The sequence below is a fragment of the Sorex fumeus genome, unplaced genomic scaffold, assembly GCF_029834395.1.
Source record: "Sorex fumeus unplaced genomic scaffold, SorFum_2.1 ptg000044l, whole genome shotgun sequence".
Taxonomy (NCBI): domain Eukaryota; kingdom Metazoa; phylum Chordata; class Mammalia; order Eulipotyphla; family Soricidae; genus Sorex; species Sorex fumeus.
Genome location: NW_026606101.1, coordinates 39,450,545 through 39,470,000, shown reverse-complemented (window position 1 = coordinate 39,470,000; position 19,456 = coordinate 39,450,545). Strand labels below are relative to the sequence as shown.

The following is a 19,456-nucleotide window of genomic DNA, read 5'->3' as shown; positions in this document are numbered from 1 at the left end:
TACCCTAGAGGCCAGAAACCTCCAGAACCCAGTTGCTGCTACCCTCACGGACGACCTTCACAGGCTTATCCTGAGCTTCCCCCCCACCCCCCGCTCAAGAGTATGAATCCGCTGAAATACCCAGGTATGTGGGACCAGTGACTGAAAACTCCAGGCCTCAAGGAGCCAGGAATGGGCTGCCCCTGTCCATCTTCCCACCATTCCAGGGCCCTGGCTGTCACACCCACGAACTGCCTCCAGGTGCCATTTAAGCTCATTAACAGCCAGGATCCAGAGACTCACAAATGAATCTCGGAACAGAGCAGCACACTGCAGAGATGGCTCCGGACCCAATTATTTAAAATTTTAGAATTCCAGGACTGCTCCCCTGCTTTTGCAGACACGCAACATTGCATATTATTTTTTTTTCTTTTTAACTTTTTTGTTGAATCACTGTGATTCAGACCCTTAAGACATCTCATACTACTCACAAGAAGCACTACAAAATAATAATGGTGGTGGGAAAGTGTAATGGTGATGGGATTGGTGTTGAAATATTGAATGTAACCAAATATTGCGAACAACTTTATAAAAATAAAATGAAAGTAAAGTAAAGGCCCTCCCGTTGATCATCGATTTGCTCGAGCGGGCCCAGTAACGTCTCCATTGGAGACTTTGTTGGGCTGGAGCGATAGCACAGCGGGTAGGGCGTTCGCCTTACAAGCAGCCAACATGACCGACCCGAGTTCGATTCCTCCGCCCCTCTCGGAGAGCCCGGCAAGCTACCGAGAGTATTCGATATGCCAGACACAGTAACAACAAAGTCTCCAATGGAGACGTTACTGGGCCCGCTCGAGCATAAAAATAAAATGAAAAATGAAAAAAAACAACACCTCACCAAAGAATCACCAACTGATTCGTGGTCATGCCCAGGTTTTCATATGCCTTGCCCACATACCAACACTCCCTGTTGCCATAATCAACATCACTGTATCACACTGTCTTCCCATTGTTCATCAATTTGCTCAAGCGGGCCCAGTAATGTTTCCATTGGAGACTTTGTTGTTACTGTGTTTGGCATATCGAATACATCACGGGTAGCTTGCCAGGCTCTGCCGTGCGGGTGAGATACTCTCAGTAGCTTGCTAGGCTCTCCGAGAGGGGCGGAGGAATCGAACTCGGGTCGGCCATGTTGGCTGCATGCAAGGCAAACGCCCTACCACTGTGCTATGGCTCCAGCCCATAATCAACATACACTATTAAAAGTGGTGCAAACATGTTTTAGCATATGGCTAGGTGACCGTGAAGAGAAAGTCAATGGATTCTATAGGCCAAATAGAGATCACAAATTTATGCTGTGGTTCCACCTTTGTGAAAACAAAAGAGAAACAGTCGACCTTCAGCTGGTACTTTGCAGGATCCAGAGTATGCATACTATCTTAATAACATTTATCACAAGAGGGAGAAAGGAGCAAGGTCTAATAAATCTTCAGAATCTCTAAAAAGGTTGATATTTATCCTCCCAAAATTAGTAAATACTAGAGGAGTTAGTCACTAATTCAAAAGTGATTAGAGCAGGCAAACCTCCAGAGAATATAAGAAAGTTGAGAAAATATGATCTTAGAAATGGATCACAAAAATCTTCCAGAAACTGAATCTAAATACCTAAAAATTTTCAACTTAAACAAATGAAAACTTCAAAATAATTATTTTGAAGACACTACTAGAAAGCACACAAAGACAACTGACAATACAGTGAAACTGGGAAAACTATCAACCAAGTGAGAACTTCAACGAAGAAACAAAATCATAAAAGAAATAATAAAATAAATTATGGAACTAAATTAAATGTATTGAAAGGTGATAAATTTATTATAAATCAAAATGTATCAAAAGCATCAATAGCAAACAGAAGAATCAAGGATACTGAAAAACAGAACTTTGAAATGATCCAGAAAACAAAGGGGGGAATGAAAACAGAGACAAAAAGCCCATGTGATCTATAGGATATCATCAAAATGATGAATTGAAAATCACCGTAACCCCAGAAGAAATGGTAAAGAGAACGAAAAGTTTATTTAAAAAATAATAGCTTAGGGGCCAAAGAGAGTAAAGCAGGCAGGGTGCTTGCCTTGCACCCAGCCAACCAGGATTCAAGCTCCAACATAATCTGTGGTCCTCTGAATACCACCAGAAGTAACCCCTGAGTGCAGAGCCAATAAGTAAGCCTTGAGCACAGTGGGTGTAACTGACACCAAAAATACAAAATTTAAAAACATTATATAACAACAAAGATAAGAACATATGCAAATTCAGAATATTTTAGTATTCTAGAGGCTAAAGGACAATGGAATTAAAAGCTAACAATGGGTTCAATAATTTATTAATGATACGCATTATAAAATAGAAGTAAACTGTGACTTCAAAAACATAAAAGGGGCCATCTTTACAGCATTCAGCCGAAGAGAAGGACAACATGGAGGGCGGGATCCACAGATCCCCAAGGAAAAAAAAAAAACAGGTTCCAAAAAGAGCCGAGATCACCGGGAAGTCCTAGATGGGGTAGGTACCGCATCCCGCCTCCCCCAGATGGAACCCGGGTGACCAGAAGCCTCTACAAGCACAGCTCGAGTATGCAGGAACTAGGACTTTTCCTCAAAACCGTGCGGCCGCTTATGCAGCCGCGCGACGTCTCTCTATATACAAAGTGATCCATGGGAAGTAAACCACCCAACGTTTCTCTCTGAAAATCATAGTTAAGTTTGGAGCACGGCCACAGCCCCAGAAACACAAGGACTTAATGCATAACCCAGCAGCTTGGAGCAGAAAAGTGAACGGGCTAGGTGTTAATCCAGGCCATCATGTCTGTCCGGAGGGGGAAGGGTGTTGCCCCATTCGCCCTCTCTTCTCTGGAAAGAAGGATGGCGGCCGCATGGGGGCCTTGTGGACAGCAGGTATGAGCCGGGGGTGTGGGGGCGACTAAAACCTCATGAGAAGGGGGGCGTTATGGTCCGTCCTTCACGCCCTACCGAGGTCACCAGTTGCCCCCCGTGAGCGGCCCTCCAGCACGGCCACAGCCCCAGAAGCACAAGGACTTAATGCAGAACCCGGCAGTTTGGAGCAGAAAAGTGAAAGGACTATGCATTAATCCAGGCCATCATGTCTGCCAGAGGGGAAAGGGTGTTGCCCCATTTGCCCTCTCTTCTCTGGAAAGAAGGATGGCGGCCGCATGGGAGACTTGTGGACAGCAGGTATGAGCCGGGGGAGTGGGGGCGACTAAAACCTCATGGGAAGGGGGGCGTTCCGGTCCGTCCTTCACGCCCTACCGAGGTCACCAGTTGCCCCCCGCGAGCGGCCCTCCAGCACGGCCACAGCCCCAGAAGCACAAGGACTTAATGCAGAACCCGGCAGCTTGGAGCAGAAAAGTGAAAGGACTATGCATTAATCCAGGCCATCATGTCTGCCAGAGGGGAAAGAGTGTTGCCCCATTTGCCCTCTCTTCTCTGGAAAGAAGGATGGCGGCCACATGGGAGCCTTGTGGACAGCAGGTATGAGCCGGGGGTGTGGGGGCCACTAAAACCTCATGGGAAGGGGGGCGTTCTGGTCCGTCCTTCACGCCCTACCGAGGTCACCAGTTGCCCCCTGTGAGCGGCTCTCCAGCACGGCCACGGCCCCAGAAGCACAAGGACTTAATGCAGAACCCAGCAGCTTGGAGCAGAAAAGTGAACGGACTATGCGTTAATCCAGGCCATCAGGTCTGTCCGGAGGGGAAAGGGTGTTGCCCCAGTCGCCTTCTCCTCTCTGGAAAGAAAGATGGCGGCCACATGGGAGCCTTGTGGACAGCAGGTATGAGCCGGGGGTGTGGGGGCGACTAAAACCTCATGGGAAGGGGGACGTTTCGGTCCGCCCTTCACGCCCTACCGAGGCCACCAGTTGCCCCCCACTAGCGGCTCTCCAGCACGGCCACGACTCCAGAGCACAGAAACCAATTTCTTAACTATCTGACTTTCAGTAGAAATACTTCCAGGGTCAATAAGTAAAATAGCAGAAATCCAAAACCAACATTTAATTCTTGAACCCAGCTGTAGAAAGCAAATCACTTCACAATGCTTTTTCAGCATGTCTGATTTGGGGGGGGGGGGTAAACTCTAAATAATAGTGGTGAATCTTTTATTGAAACAATGAATCTAATCAAAGCAGATAGAGTGTTAACTAGAATTCATCTGCCCCACAGGGACTGGGAGGGGTGGGGGTGGGGTTTTATTGGGGTTCCTCATGGTAAAAAATAAGTATTGGTAAAGGGAAATGTGTTTGATATTTGCATGACTGAGACCTAAACCTGAAAGCTTTGTAACCTTTCCCACGGTGATTCAATAAATAAAAAAAAAAAGAAAAAAAGACATAAAAGGGCGTGGTAATTGCTGGTGGGAATACTGACTTGTCCAGCCTTTTTGGAAAATACTATGGGGGACTTGTATCACTTGTCATCCCATTGCTCATCGATCTGCTCCAGCAGGCGCCAGTGAAGTCTCCATTCATCTCTGTCGTGAGCTAGTGTAGCCCAATGGTATCTTCTGCTCACTCTAGGAACATGAAGAGCCTCAAGGCGTTCGTTCAGGGTCTTGACAAAAAAGTCTGATCATCTTGTAGGTGGGCAGCCAGGCATTGTTTTGACGTCCCATGGAATCCAGTCGGTAACAGCTCTAGTCCAGCAGTCATCTCTGAATCGCATTATGTGCCTGGCCCATCTGATTTTTGACCCGTTGGCAAACAGACAGCATCCCTGATTCTTGATCGTCAATGGAGGTCGGAACTCTGGATTCCTTCTCTCACTTGGGTGAAATGTGACATTCCAAGCATAGCTCTTTCGATTCCTCTTTTGGAGACCTGAATAGCATTCTTATCCTGTTTTCATAGGGCCCAGGCGTCTGAGGTGTATGTTAATGCAGGAAGAACAGTGGAGTCTTCCTCGATGGTTCACTACCTCTTCATGGCGAGGGGTGGTAATGGTGCAAACTGGCAAAGGGCAAACCAACATGCCACCCGCACGGCAGAGCCTGGCAAGCTACCTGTGGCATATTTAATATTCAAAAAACAGTAACAAAAGAGTACTATGGGGGACATTCTTTAAAAAACTGGAAATTGAGCTCCACTTGACCCAGCAATACCCCTACTGGGAATGTACCCTGATTGACCAAAAACACACAGCAGAAACACTATCTGCACGTCTATGTTCATTGCAGCAAAATAGTCAGAATCTGGAAACAACCAGAGTGCCTGAGAACAAATGATTGGATAAAGAAACTATAGTACATCTATGCAATGGAATATTATGCAGCTGTTAGGAAAAATGAAGTCATGAAATTTGCCTATAAATAGATGGAAAAGGATAGTATCATGCTGAATGAAATGAGTCAGGAGGAGACAGATAGAGAATGACTGCATTCATTTATGGTATATTAAAGAAATAGTATGAAACTACAATTCAAGGACAAGGAAACAGGGGCCAGGAGGACTGGTCAGTGGTTGGAATCTACCACAAGTGTGTGAGGGGTGAAGGGTAGGTAAGACAGAGAAGGGACCAGTATGACAATAATAGTTGGAAATTATCACGTTGGATAAGAACTAAATATTGAAAGTGGGTAAAGGGGATATACATGGTAACCTTTCTGTATCTATATTGCATACCACAATGCCCAAAAGGGGGGGGGAGAGAGAGAGAGAGAGAGAGAGAAAGGTATCTGCCATAGAAACAGGCTGGGATGAGGGAGCAGGGGGTTGGAGAGTGGTGGGAGGGAAACTGGAGACACTGTTGGTAAGAAATGTACACTGGTGGGGGGACGGGTATGACTGAAACTCAATCATGAAAAGCTTTGTAATAGGCTATTTTCTTGTGATGCAATATATATATACATACATATGTGTGTAGATATATATATATTTTATAGTGCTACCGTTGTGCTATCGTGATAGCGCAGCACAGTAGGGCGTTTGCCTTGTGCATAGCCAGCCAGCTGAGCAGGGTTCGATTCCTCTGCCCCTCTTGGAAAGCCCGGCAAGCTACTGATAGTATCTCACCCACACGGTAAAGCCTAGCAAGCTTCCCGCGATGTATTCAATATATGCCAAACACAGTAACAAGAAGTCTCAAAAAAATGGAGACATTACTGGTCCCACTAGAGCAAATCGATGAACGGGAGGCAGTGACAGTGACATATTTTGTACACAAATGAAGTCAAGCTGTAAAATAGCTGTAAAATGGTGCAAAATAGGCTACTGATATGTTTTATGTAATATATGTTATTTGTATATTCACAAAAGATAATCAAAGGAATCAAGGCATAAAAACACATAAAATTATCGGTTGAATCCAGCTACATATTGGCTACAAGAGAATCACTTCTGGTTTAAGGATACACAGAGACTCAAAGTGTAAAGCAAAAAAGTACTTCATGAAAGTGGAAATAAAAAAGAACTCGTACATCTTTATTTATATCATATTTTAATAGGTCTTAAAAAAGTTTTAGATCATTTTAAAAACTAAAATCCCATCCTTTCTATCCACAACATTATAAATTCTAATATCAACTGAAGTAAAAGTCTTTAAATCAGTTAGTAATAATACCAAGAATAATAGACAAGTTCGTTATATAATGACAAGGAGGTCAATTAATCAAGAAAATGGAAAAAATAAACTTTTCTCTCACTAACTCTCTTGATAGATACAGTATCAAACTACTTAATATTAAACACACTAACAAGTATGAAGGTTAAAAGAAAGACAAAAACAATAGTTTTCAATGTCCTCTATGGTTGTGATGGATAGATCATCCAGACAAAATCAACAAGATAATAAGTTGAACAATTAAGACTTGATCAAACACATAGAAAGAAATTTCTGTCCAATAACTGCAGAAATTATTCTTCCCAAGCACACAGGGAATATTCTCCAAAGCAGTTCAGATTAAATGACATAAAAAAAAGTTTTAGATCATTGTAAAAACTGAAATCCCATCCTTTCTATCCACAACATTATAAATTATAAAATCAACAGAAGTAAAATAGTTGGAAATTAAAAAACCCCAGATATAAAAGAAATCACAGAAGAGAAAGTTAAATGCTCTGAAATAAACGAAAGGGAACACAATATGATAAAAACAGTAGGATCTGCAGAAGCGATTTAAATAAGTTTATTTTAAAAATTCCTACAGTAATATAAAGGAGAATTTTTCTCAATAGAGAAATTATAATTTCTTCAATAAATTTTATTGGAAAAATTAGCTATTCATATACAAAATGAAATTGAACCCTTTCTTACACCACTCACAAATTTTTCTTTCTTTTTTTTTTTCAGTTTTTGGGTTACACCCGGCGATGCTCAGGGGTTTCTCCTGGCTCTGCATTCAGTAATCACTCATGGTGATGCTCGGGGGACCATATGGGAGCTGGGGTTTGAACCTGAGTTGGCCATATGCATGGCAAGCACCTTACCCACTGTACTATCTCTCCAGCCCCCACCACTTACAAAAATTAACTGAAAAATAAACTAAATACGAATGCGAAACAACAAAACTAATTTGTTGTTAGTAAAAACTAAAAACATGGAGCGGCTTCGGGGTCTAACACATTTTTGGATATGATACCAAAATTACAAATCATAAAAATTAATAAAGGGAGAAACTTAAGAAACCGCTAAACCACCAGGAAAACAAAAAGGTAGCATATAGAATGGGAAAAAATAATTGCAAACTATTTATTAGGTAATAGATAATATTCAAACTATATAAAGAAGTGATCTAATCTAATAATGTTAAAACAATCCAATTTCTAAATGAGGAGGCTTTCAGTGCCACAATCATGACAGAGTAAATTGTATACTTTCAACAGAAAAAGGGTACTAAACATCAAAGAGGACCTGGTTACTGAGAGAATGCTGCAGCTTGAACCAAACCTGGGGGACTGTAATAAAGAGGACATAGAAGAGATTCATGATGCACTGAACTGAAGGTAGGTAAAGAGAAAGGTATAGGTGCTGTAGTCAGAGACAGAGGGGAAAAAATGCAGAGCAGTTGCCTGAGTCAGGAGATCTAAGGAGGAGAGAGCAAAATGGTATACTAACAGGAAATAAATCCAAATGAAGCCCAGAGAGATAAATTAAGCCGGAGTGCCCCATGCAGGTCAAATCAGATAAGAAAAACTGCAAGGAAAGAAAGAAAATTAAAATGCACAGACCTCAGCGCTTCACTGAGGGCTCTTTCCTTCCAGAGAGTCATTTGTTCTTACCGTTTCTTCAAAGTTAAGGCAACACCTAATCTGTGGCTTTTAATCAGAATAAATCATTACCTACTGAAATGTTAAGATAAGTAAGAAATTAGTAAGATAATCCATAGCAAGATGGTTCCTCATACTGAGTAAATGCAACCTTAGTGGTCCTTACTGAGCAGCGATAAGTGAAACAGGAGGCGGCCTGGTTTGGAGGAAGCACATTTCACCTGTGCTACTTTATCTTCGTTTCTTCATCCTTTCTGTTCTCTCTTTTCCTGAATTCCTTTTCTGAGGGTTCAACAAATTATCACAACACACACACAAGTGATGCTGTATTCTATGAACTAAAGATGCAGATGAAGTGGAGAAGTTCAAGAATAGCATAGATAACTTAAAAGGAGAAGAAGGTGGGGTGGAGAAACTTCCCATCTGTTTCTAGACAGAAACTCGGAATCTTCAGATAGTGTTATCTAAAAAATAGAAATCTTTGAGGAATAAACAGTAGTAATAGTACACTCAACTAGCATAGTTCTTATGGAAACCTGAACATAAATATAAAGAAGAAAGAATGTAATGTCCCTCTGGGGGGCTGGAGTGATAGCACAGCGGTAGGGCATTTGCCTTACAAGCGGCCAACATGGCCGACCCGAGTTCGATTCCTCCGCCCCTCTCGGAGAGCCCGGCAAGCTACCGAGAGTATCTCGCCCACACAGCAGAGCCTGGCAAGCTACCTGTGACATATTCGATAAGCCAAACACAGTAATAACAAAGGAGACTTACTGGGCCGCTCGAGCAAATCAATGAACAACGGGAGGACAGTGACAGTGACAGTGAATGTCCCTCTGATTCTCCCTCTCCCAGCTGGGTAACCCGGGACAAGTTACTCAGCTTCTCTGTGCTTTAGTTTCTGCATTTTATTACAAAGATAATACTACTGTATAGGATTATTATGAAAATTCAAATGAGCATATATTCTCAAAAAATGCTTACAAATTGAATTCAACAATGCATATAAAAATTGTATGTTATAATCAAGAGATTTAAAGAAAGGATGTAAGAATAACAAGTAATCCAATTAATGTGATATAACACATTAACAAAAGGGAAAATAAACTCATATGATTTCAGTAGACGTAGAAAGGCATGTAGCAACATTCAACATTTTTTTATGACAGAAACTCAACAAAACGAGTATTACCACCATAGTCTTAGCTAATACCTCTATTACACCTCATAATTACATTTATTTTATTGTTGTGAAATTGCCATTGGGCTACACTAGCACGTGACAGGGACAAATGGAGACTGGCGCCCGCTGGAGCAAATCGACGACTAACGGGAAGTTAAGTGATTAAGTGAAGTGATCATATGCACAGCAGAGCCTGGCAAGCTACCTGTGTTGTATTTGATATGCTAAAAACAGTAACAATAACGGGTCTCATTCCCCTGACCCTAAAAGGCCCTCCAATATGGCAGCTTTGGGAAAGACAACTAAGGAGAGGCTGCTAAAATCTCAGGGCTGGGATGAATGGAGACGTTACTGGTGCCTGCTCGAGTAAATCGATGAACAATGGGATGACAGTGATATAGTGGTATCATTTAAAATTTACTTAGAAGTTTTTAGATATCTAATACCATATTTTAATCATGGAGGTAATTATTTTGTAATGCACAAGGATACCAAATCAACTTTTTATACACCTTAAACTTATGTACTGTTGAATATCAACTGTATCTCAATAAAGCTGGAAAAAATAAAAGCCTTCTGCAAACTAACAAAAACATAAGTAAACTAGATGGGGACAGTTTAGTCATGTTGGGATTTGTACAAATGACTTTATTTTCCAGTAGCATTTATGATATTTTTTTCAAAATGATACTGTTGAGCCCAAATAATTACTTTTTAATAACTGAGCATTTCCTTTTAATCATTAGCCTAAAGCTAAAGGTCAAGTGATAATATGTGAAAGTAGGTCTTTAAAGGAGAATGCTAGACCTAAATATGTAGCACTATAGCACTGTCCTCCTGTTGTTCATCGATTTACTCAAGCGGGTCCAATAACATCTCCATTGTGAGACTTTTTGTTACTGTGTTTGGCATACCGAGCACGTCATGGGTAGCTTGCCAGGCTTTGCCGTGTGGGCGAGATACGGGTAGCTTGCCAGGCTCTCCGAGAGGGGTGGAAGAATCAAACTCAGGTCAGCCAATGCAAGGCAAATGCCCTACCTGCTGTGCTACTATGCCATTTTAGTGGCATAGTAGTATTTCATTGTGTAAATATACCATAGCTTCTTTATCTAGTCATCTTTGAGGGGCATTTAGGTTGATTAATTTATTCTGAATAAAGATGTTATGAACACAGGGGTGAAAATATTCTTCTGAATTGTTTTATTCTTCAAATCTACTGGAAAAATACCTAGGAATGGTGTTGCTCAATCATATAGAATTTCCTATTTTGTCCTTTTCAAGACTCTCCATATCGTTTTTCTTAGTGGAATTTACATTCACAATAGCATACAGCCGATTTCCTTCATGCTCCACATTCTGACCACACTTGTAGCTTTCCATCTTTTTTGCATAAGCTCATTCTCACCGGTTTGAAGTAATAGCTTATTGTGGTTTGATGTGTATTTCTTTAATAACAAGTGATATTGTATTTTTCCCTTGTATCTGTGGGCCATATGTCCATTTTCTTTGGAGAAGTTTCTATTCAGATCTTTTGCGCACTGTATAAAATTGGGTTTCTTGGGATTTCTTTGTTGTTGTGCTTGACTTGTGTGCTTCCTTTACTATGTTTTACATTAACCCCTTGGCAGATGCTTATGCACCAACACTGTTAGACCTCATTTTTTTTAAAAAGGGGGGGTTGTTACTGTTGTCTTTGGGGGGCACGCCTTGCTGTGCTCAGGAATAACTCCTGAAGGAGCTCAGGGGACCGTCTCTAGTGTCAGGGAGTTAACCCAGGTCAGCCATGTGCCAGACAAGTTCCTTATCCACTACACATTTCTGGTCCTTGTAATAACTTCTTTTATGGTGTAAACAATTTTAATTTGATAGGTACTGGTTTGTTTTCCTCTTGTTTTTGTTTTCCTCGTTGGAGTTGTCTCCAAATACAACTCTTATGTTGAGGTCCCAAAGTGAATCTTGTTTTATAGGGGTCACTCCCAGCAGTGCTTAGGGCTTTGGGGGTCACATCAGGAGATGCCAAACAGTAAGTGCTCTCAGTCCCAGCCGTGCTGGGGATCCTCTGAGTCCCTGGGGGCGTCCGCATGAAACTGGCGATCCAAGTCCAGGTCTTACACATAGTAGGCACTGGTTTCCACCCCCAAGCCATGCTCTCCTTCCCTCTTCTGTGTATGTTATGGCTTCAGCTCTTATATCCAAGTCTTTGATCTATTTTGAGTTACTTTTTGATTCTGGTATTAAATTGTCATCTAGTTTTTATTTTGGTTTTGTTTTGTTTGCATGTGACTGTCCAGCTATCCCAAAACTACTTGTTAAAGATTTTTTCCTATATTGTATGTTCTTGCTCCTTTATCATAAATCAGTTTTGTGTGTGCGTGTATTTATTGCTGCTCTCTCTATTCAGTTCATTGTTCTGTGTGACTGTTTTGCTACACTTTTTAATTACTATTTCTTTGCAGTCTAGTTTACAGTCAGGAAGATCAATACCCCTTTTTCTTCTTTTTACTCCCAATTCCTTGGCTTGTACAGGGTCTTTTGTCAAAATAATTTTAAAAATCTGAAAATATTTCAATGCCTTAAGTCCCACTATCAGAAATATTATCTTCTTTAATAAGTCTTATGGGGACAAATGCAGATATAAAGTCCACTTAACTAATATTCAGTGGTCTCATGAGCTTCAGAGCTGCTCAGATTATGCGTTAGGCTTCTCACGGCTCAGCTAGACAAAGCCTAGAGAGCTACCAGCTTTCTTTTTGATTCTTCTCAACTCTTCCACTGGGTGTGAACCTCTGGCCAATCCTATAACTAGCAAACCAGATGGTGTGGATTCCGTCTTTTTGCTCTCCCATTCCCACTCCCACTGTGAAGTATGGCTGAGTGTACACTATAATGAGGGTGCTCACAGAGCATACAGTCACAGGGCTGAGCTGGTACAAAGAAAGAAAGAGGGCATGAAGTGGGCACTCCCCATGGGACTCACTAGGAGCAGTTCTGTCTTCAGTCACTGCACTGTCCTCACTGACAGCTGTTCTCAGTTCTAAGGCACAGTAACTCTCAGAAAATCAGACCCAGTACACAGAATTTCTTATTCTTCTAGAAATTCCAGTTATTTTAAACATATTTCTTATTTATCTTTTTATTTTCTTTCAGTCCTGGGGATCAAACCCAGGGCCTCCCACATGCAACATGCAGATCGATCACTGAGCTACCCTCCCAACCTTCCTACTTTTTATTTTATCTATTTATTTGCAGGCAAGTTATGTTTTGGATCCATATCGAGTGGGTCTCAGGAGATATTCCTGGCTCTGTGCTCAGGAGTTACCTCTAGCAGTGCCCAGAGGACCATATGCAGTGCTGGAGATCAAGTCAGAGTTGGTTAAAGTAGTATATGCAAGGAAAGTGCCTTCTCTCCCATTCTGTCTTTCTGGTCCACCTTCTAATCTTTAAAGGGCAGTCACTAAAACAATAAAATTTAGTCCATTACAGTGGAAACACTGGAAAAAACTTAAGTTGGGAGACATTTCACAAAATACCTGACCTACATGTGCCAAAGATATTATGCTATGAAAGACAAAGGAAGACCTGGGACTTGTTTCAGATAAGAAGAGATTGACCAGAGCAGAGTGAGGGAGGAGGAGGGGGAGGAGGAGGAGCAGGAGGAAGAAGAGGAAAAGGAGGAGAAGGAGAAGGAGGAGGAGGAGGAGGAAGAGGAGGAGGAGGAGGAGGAGACTGAATATACAGGTATATGAGTGGTTTACGTTTTTTTCTTTTATTAAGGATATTACTGGAATGGTTAATAACATTGAAAAAGGATCTCTAAATTATAATTTTAAAAATAGTAGGCATCATAATTGCTTGATTCAGTCCCTGTATTACAGGGTAAAAGAACATCCTTATTTTTAAGAAAACACTATTGTGAACAGTACTGCAATGAACATATAGGTACAGATATCATTTCTACTGTGCTTTTTTGCATCCTTGGGATATATTCCCAGAAGTGGTATTGCAGGGTCATATGGAAGCTCAATTTCTATTTTTTGAAGGACTGTCCATATTATTTTCCAGAAAGGCTGGACTAGTGGGCATTCCCACCAACAGTGAAAGAGCTTCCCTTTTTCCGCACATCCACACCAGCACTGGTTGCTTTTGTTCTTTTGAATGTGTGCCAGTCTCTGTGGTGTGAGATGATATCTCATTGTTGTTTTGATTTTCATCTCCCTGATAGCTAGCGATGTGGAGTATTTTTTCATGTGCCTTTTGGCCATTTGTATTTCTTTTTTGAGGAAACTTCTGTTTATTTCTTCTCCCCATTTTTTGATCGGGTTGGAAGTTTTTTTTCTTGTACAATTCTATTAGTGTCTTGTGTATCCTGTATATTGATCCCTTATCAGATGGGTATTGGGTAAATATTCTTCCCATTCTGTGGGCTCTTTCTGTATTTTGGTCACTGTTTCTTTTGAAGTGCAGTAGCTTCTTATTTTGATGTAGTCCCATTTGTTTATGTTTGCTTCCACTTGCATGGTCAGTTTCATCCTTAAAGATGTTTTTAGCTTCAATGTCGTGGAGAGTCCTACCTACATTTTCCTCTATGTACCTTATGGATTCATGTCTGATATTGAGGTCTTTAATACACTTTGAGCTGACTTTTGTGCCTGGCATTAGACAGAGGTCAGAGTTCATTTTTTTGCAGGTAGCTATCCAGTTTTCCCAGTACCACTTGTTGAAGAGGCTTTCCTTGTTCCACTTCACATTTCTTACTTCTTTGTCAAAGATTAAGTGGTCATATATTTGGGGGTCTGTCACAGAAAATTCAACTCTGTTCCATTGGTCTGCAGTATGTTTCTAGCCCAGTACCATGCTTTCTTAATGACTACTGCTTTGTAGTACAGTTTGAATTTGGGGAGGGTGATGCCACCCATCTTCTTTTTCCCAAGGATTGCTTTAGCTATTCATGGGGGTTTATTGTTCCATATGAATTTCAGGAGTGTTTTGTCTATTTCTTTGAAAAATGTCATAGGTATCCTAATAGGGACTGCATTGAATTTGTATAGTATTTTGGGAAGTATTGCCATTTTGATAATATTAATCCTTCCTATCCATGAGCAAGGGATGTGTCTCCATTTTCCAGTGTCTTCTTTTATTTCTTGAAGTAGTGTTTTGTAATTTTCCTTGTGTAGGTCCTTCACCTCTTTGGTTATCTCATTGTTGTTTTGATTTGCATCTCCCTGATAGCTAGCGATGTGGAGTATTTTTTCATGTGCCTTTTGGCCATTTGTATTTCTTTTTTGAGGAAACTTCTGTTCATTTCTTTTCCCCATTTTTGATGGGGTTGGAGGGTTTTTTCTTGTACAATTCTACTAATGTCTTGTATATCCTGAATATTGATCCCTTATCAGATGGGTATTAGGTAAATATTCTTTCCCATTCTGTGGGCTCTTTCTGTATTTTGGTCACTGTTTCTTTTGAAGTGCAGAAGCTTCTTAGTTTGATCTAGTTCCATTTGTTTATGTTTGCTTCCACTTGCATGGTCAGTGCTGTTTCATCCTTAAAGATGTTTTTAGCTTCAATATTGTGGAGAGTCCTGCCTACATTTTCCTCTGTGTATCTTATGGATTCATGTCTGATATTGAGGTCTTTAATCCACTTTGATCTGACTTTTGTGCCTGGCATTAGTACCCTAAAACAGATGACTGGTTAAAGAAACTTTGGTACATCTACACAATGGAATACTATGCAGCTGTTAGGAGAGATGAAGTCATGAAGGAATCACTAAGAAAAAGATGGCTGGAGGAATCGGTAGGGATGGGAGATGTGTGCTGAAAGTAGATAAAGGACTAAACATGATAACCTCTCAGGCTCTGTATTGCAAACCATAATGCCCAAAAGTAGAGATATATTATGGGGAAATCATGTCTACCATGGAGGCAGGGGGAGAGTGGGTAAGGGGGGGTATACTGGGGATATTGGTAGTGGGAAATGTGCACTGGTGGAGGGATGGATGTTTGACCATTGTGTGATTGTAACTCAAACATGAAAGCTTGTAACTATCTCACGGTGATTCAATAAAATTTTAAAAAAATAAAAAGAAAAGAAACCACTTAAGTTTTTGGTATTAAAAGAATGTTTTAATTGAAACTAACTCTCAAATAGATCAGAAACAAATATAAATCTACGTTGGTCATATGACTAGCTAAATGGAAAGCAAGAAAAGAGAATGATAAAGTAAGTGTGGGCAAGTAAACATTTAGTGAAAGTGGCCACTTAAAAGTTTTCTGTAAGAAAAAATGTATAGTCGAAGTGACATCTGCACTTGTTTGTTCATTGCAGCACTCTTTACCTGGAAGAAACCTGAGTGCCCAAGAACAGATGATTGGTTAAAGAAACTTTGGTACATCTACACAATGGAGTACTATGTAGCTCTTAGAAAAGATGAAGTCATGAAATTTGCATACAAGTGGTACAATATGGAAAGTATCATGCTAAGTGAAATGAGTCAGAAAGAGAGGGATAGACATAGAAAGATTACATTCATCTGGGGGATATAAAATAACAAAATATGAGATTAATACCCGAGAATAGCTGAGATCAACACCAGGAGGATTACTCCATAGCTTAGAGGCCAGCCAGGCATTCTAGGGGAAAGCGCAGTTCAGATAGAGAAGGGAGCACCAAATAAAGGGTGTTTGGAGGATCCTCCCAGGAGGGGAGACGCAGATTGAAAGTAGACTATGGACTGAACATGTTTGCCACTCAATGCCTCTTTTGCTGACCACAACACCCAAAAGGAGAGAGAAAACAGGGGGAAATGCCCTGCCACAGTGGCAGGGTGGGATAGGGGGGATGGGGGGGAGGGATATTATCCATGGTGGCGGAAAATGGGCACTGGTGGAGGGATGGGTATTTGATCATTGTATAAAAGAAACCCAAGCACAAAAATTTGTAAATCTACAACTGTACCTCATGTTGTTTCACTAATAAAAAAAAAAAGTAACTAAAAAAAAAGTTTTCTGTAAGAATAAAATCTTGTCAAAACAGCTTTTAAAAAAACAGTTTCCAAGTCAAGAAAAATCTATGTTCTATCAACATGACGGTTTGAGACTTCTTGCTCTGTGACCTAGGACTGCCAGATCAGAGAAATTTCCCGAATTGCCCTCAGGGAGCTTTCCTTCCCCTCCTGACCTTAGGACAATGGAAACATCCGAAGCACCAAGGGTGCCCAAAGAAACCGCCAAGCCTGAAAGCCTGGAGGCTGCAACCCTGAGAGGGTTGATGATGCTGCAGCTCAGAAGTAGGCCTGGGAGACCATCTAGCCAGGCCTAGAGAAAGGCAGAGAAGGCAACGGCTCCAGGGGTATTCTGAGAAACAGGAACAATGGCTCTTTGTCATTTTTCTGACCTAGCACATGCGCAGTGGGGGAGTCACCAACCTCACACACAGCAGCCTGGTTCTCTTCATCTTGGGCCTCAATTAGCTCAGCCAGGAAGTATTCCCCATATGTCTCCTTCAGAAACGTATCATGGCGCATCAATATTGGCATAAGAGCATCATGATCTTCTACCCTGTTGAAGGGAAATAATTAAGCCAATTCTAGTTGCTTCTGTATTTCCTTCAAAGAAGCATTTGCTGCATACGATGTGCAAGAGGCTTTTGTGTTAGTGAGGGAATATGCACACTAACAGGAGAGTCCAAGAACAAAGCTGTTAACAAAGGTTTGCAATTTTAAACCTTTCAAACATTCCAAATAGAAATAAGTAGTTTGAACCGGAGAGACAGTCTAGTGGGCAAGGCTCTTATCCTGCACACAGCCAACCTAGGTTGCATTTCAGGCACCACATACAGTCTCTCAAGCCCACCAGAAATGATCCCTGAGCACAGTGCCAGCAGTAGGCCCTGAGTGCCACTGGTGTGACCCAAAGACAAACAAAAAGTAGAAATAAGTACTTTGGGGTGAAGTGTAATGGGGTCAAGCAGTGAGAGGTGATCTCTGGGAGAGGGACCCCTTAACTGAGACCTAATGAAAACAGGGCGAGGAAGCTCTGGAAAAAGCCTTGAGGTGAGACTTCCAGGTGGAGGGAACACTGCCTGGTGTTGACTGAAGAACTGTATTCGTCATGGAAGAAATGGGATAGCATTTACCCAAGGTAATCCAAGGAACACAAGAATACCATTACCTAGAGACAATTGTCTACTATTAGTATTCCTTCTGGAATGTCAAAATTATGTGTTAAATATTCTGAGAACTGTTACAATAAAAACAATGCTCACCCATGGTACCCTTTATTCTTGCTATACTTCCCATGAAGGGGGAAAGTACTGGTTTGAAGAAATAAGTACATCCTCCCAATATCTCCATTCTAAAGAGCCATGATCTGACATCAGAGCAGATACATGGGTCCAAGAACCATGATGGTGTTGATCCTCGGACTCAATCTGTTGCCACAGTTAATACTCTGTCTTCTTTTAATACATTCTTAGTGAAATGGAGAGTGTTACTTTACCTGTCTAAGATGTTCATATCATTCTTTTCTGGTATCTTTCTTATAAAACATTCCAAGTCTGTATTAATGTTTTGCAGTGTATCTGATTTGACTGCTAAACTTTGCTAACTTAAGAAAGGACTGTTAATCCCCCCCTTATTTTTATTCCACATTCATCACCAGTTTAATATTTTAACATGTTCTTTATGTTAGTAGTGGACCCACTACTAACATAACCCACCACAGTAAGTGGTTAGTTTGTATATTAGTAAAGTCTCAGGGTCATAATTATCTACATCACCTCTGTCTTTATACCTCTCACAGCATCCCTAGAGCCAGCATCATTCTAAAGATGAGGAGAATGAGGCTCCAGGGTTGATGGGCTGATTTGCCCGAGATGACAGCAAGAGAGCTGATTTGGGACCTGCTCACATATCACAGTAAGCCAACAAAGTGTTTCAAAAATATTCCTTTATTTTGATACTTCCTTTACAAGGTCTCAGAGACAAAAATAGAAGAAAAACACATCTTTGGTTTAAAAGCAGGAGCTGGGGTCAGAGAGCTAGCTTACCAGACTGGGTGTATGCTCTCAGGGGGAGATCCTCATTAGAACTCTGGTAAAGGAGCAACCCCAATGCACAGAGACCCTAAACACTGCAGAGTATGACCAAAATATTTTTATAATAAAATAGAAGCAGGGATTGACATCATGAATCAATCAGCTATCCCTGCCACAAATGCCAAATTTAGTATCTAAAACCCTTACAAGTTAGTTAAATTCTCTATGCCACAGTTCTCTCAATAGCTATAAAACCTAAGATAATGATGTGTGAAGTACTTTTGCTGTTATTAATTTTACTCTTTAGGTAGAAATAATCAATAGTAAAAGAAAAGAATACTTATAACCAATGCATAGAATAAGGGAGCATTAAAGAAGTTTGAATTAGTTGCACTAATTTCCTAGTAACCATTCCAATTCTTCAATTCCGTGCATTATCACTAATCTATTCAAAGCCCTACTCTTCTCACTTCATTTTCTTAAAAACCTTGGTCAGGGCCCAAGTTCTGACATGAACACAGGGCCTTTATTTTCACTGTTAAGACCACGATCTTTTCTTTTTCTTCCTTCAATCTACAAGGCAAGCTGATGTACTCATTGTCCCAAGATTATATCATCTTTCCCATTTACACCTTTATTTTCCCATTAGAATACCCAGTCACCTCTGCATAGATCAAACATGAGTTAAGTTCAACACTGGATGTAGTTTCCTAATGCAAGTTATTACTCATTAAAATCTATCCTCATCACTTTAACTAGCATCCATCTTTACTGATATGTAACATCTGCTTATGCCTTAGCTGCAGGCAGCTACAACAGTCACAGCCAATGTGAATAGGGTCCTCACCACAAGCCAGTCCCTCACCCAGTGTACCACATGCCATGCCATGTCCTGGCATGCACTGAGGGAACCATCCCTGAGCCCCTTTTCCAGGTGAGAGGTCTGTCACCTGAAGGATACATCTGGGGACAGACTGAGCCAAGGCTCGT

General features: G+C 41.0%; 1 protein-coding gene across 1 annotated transcript in view; it reads right to left on the bottom strand.

Annotated features, from left to right (window-relative positions):
- CFAP61 (cilia and flagella associated protein 61) overlaps positions 1-19,456 on the bottom strand; it is a 402,292-nt gene that overhangs the window by 354,977 nt on the left and 27,859 nt on the right. The window contains exon 6 of the mRNA XM_056121438.1: positions 16,857-16,989. Coding sequence (XP_055977413.1) covers positions 16,857-16,989 — 133 coding nt within the window. The remainder of the gene's footprint in view (positions 1-16,856; positions 16,990-19,456) is intronic.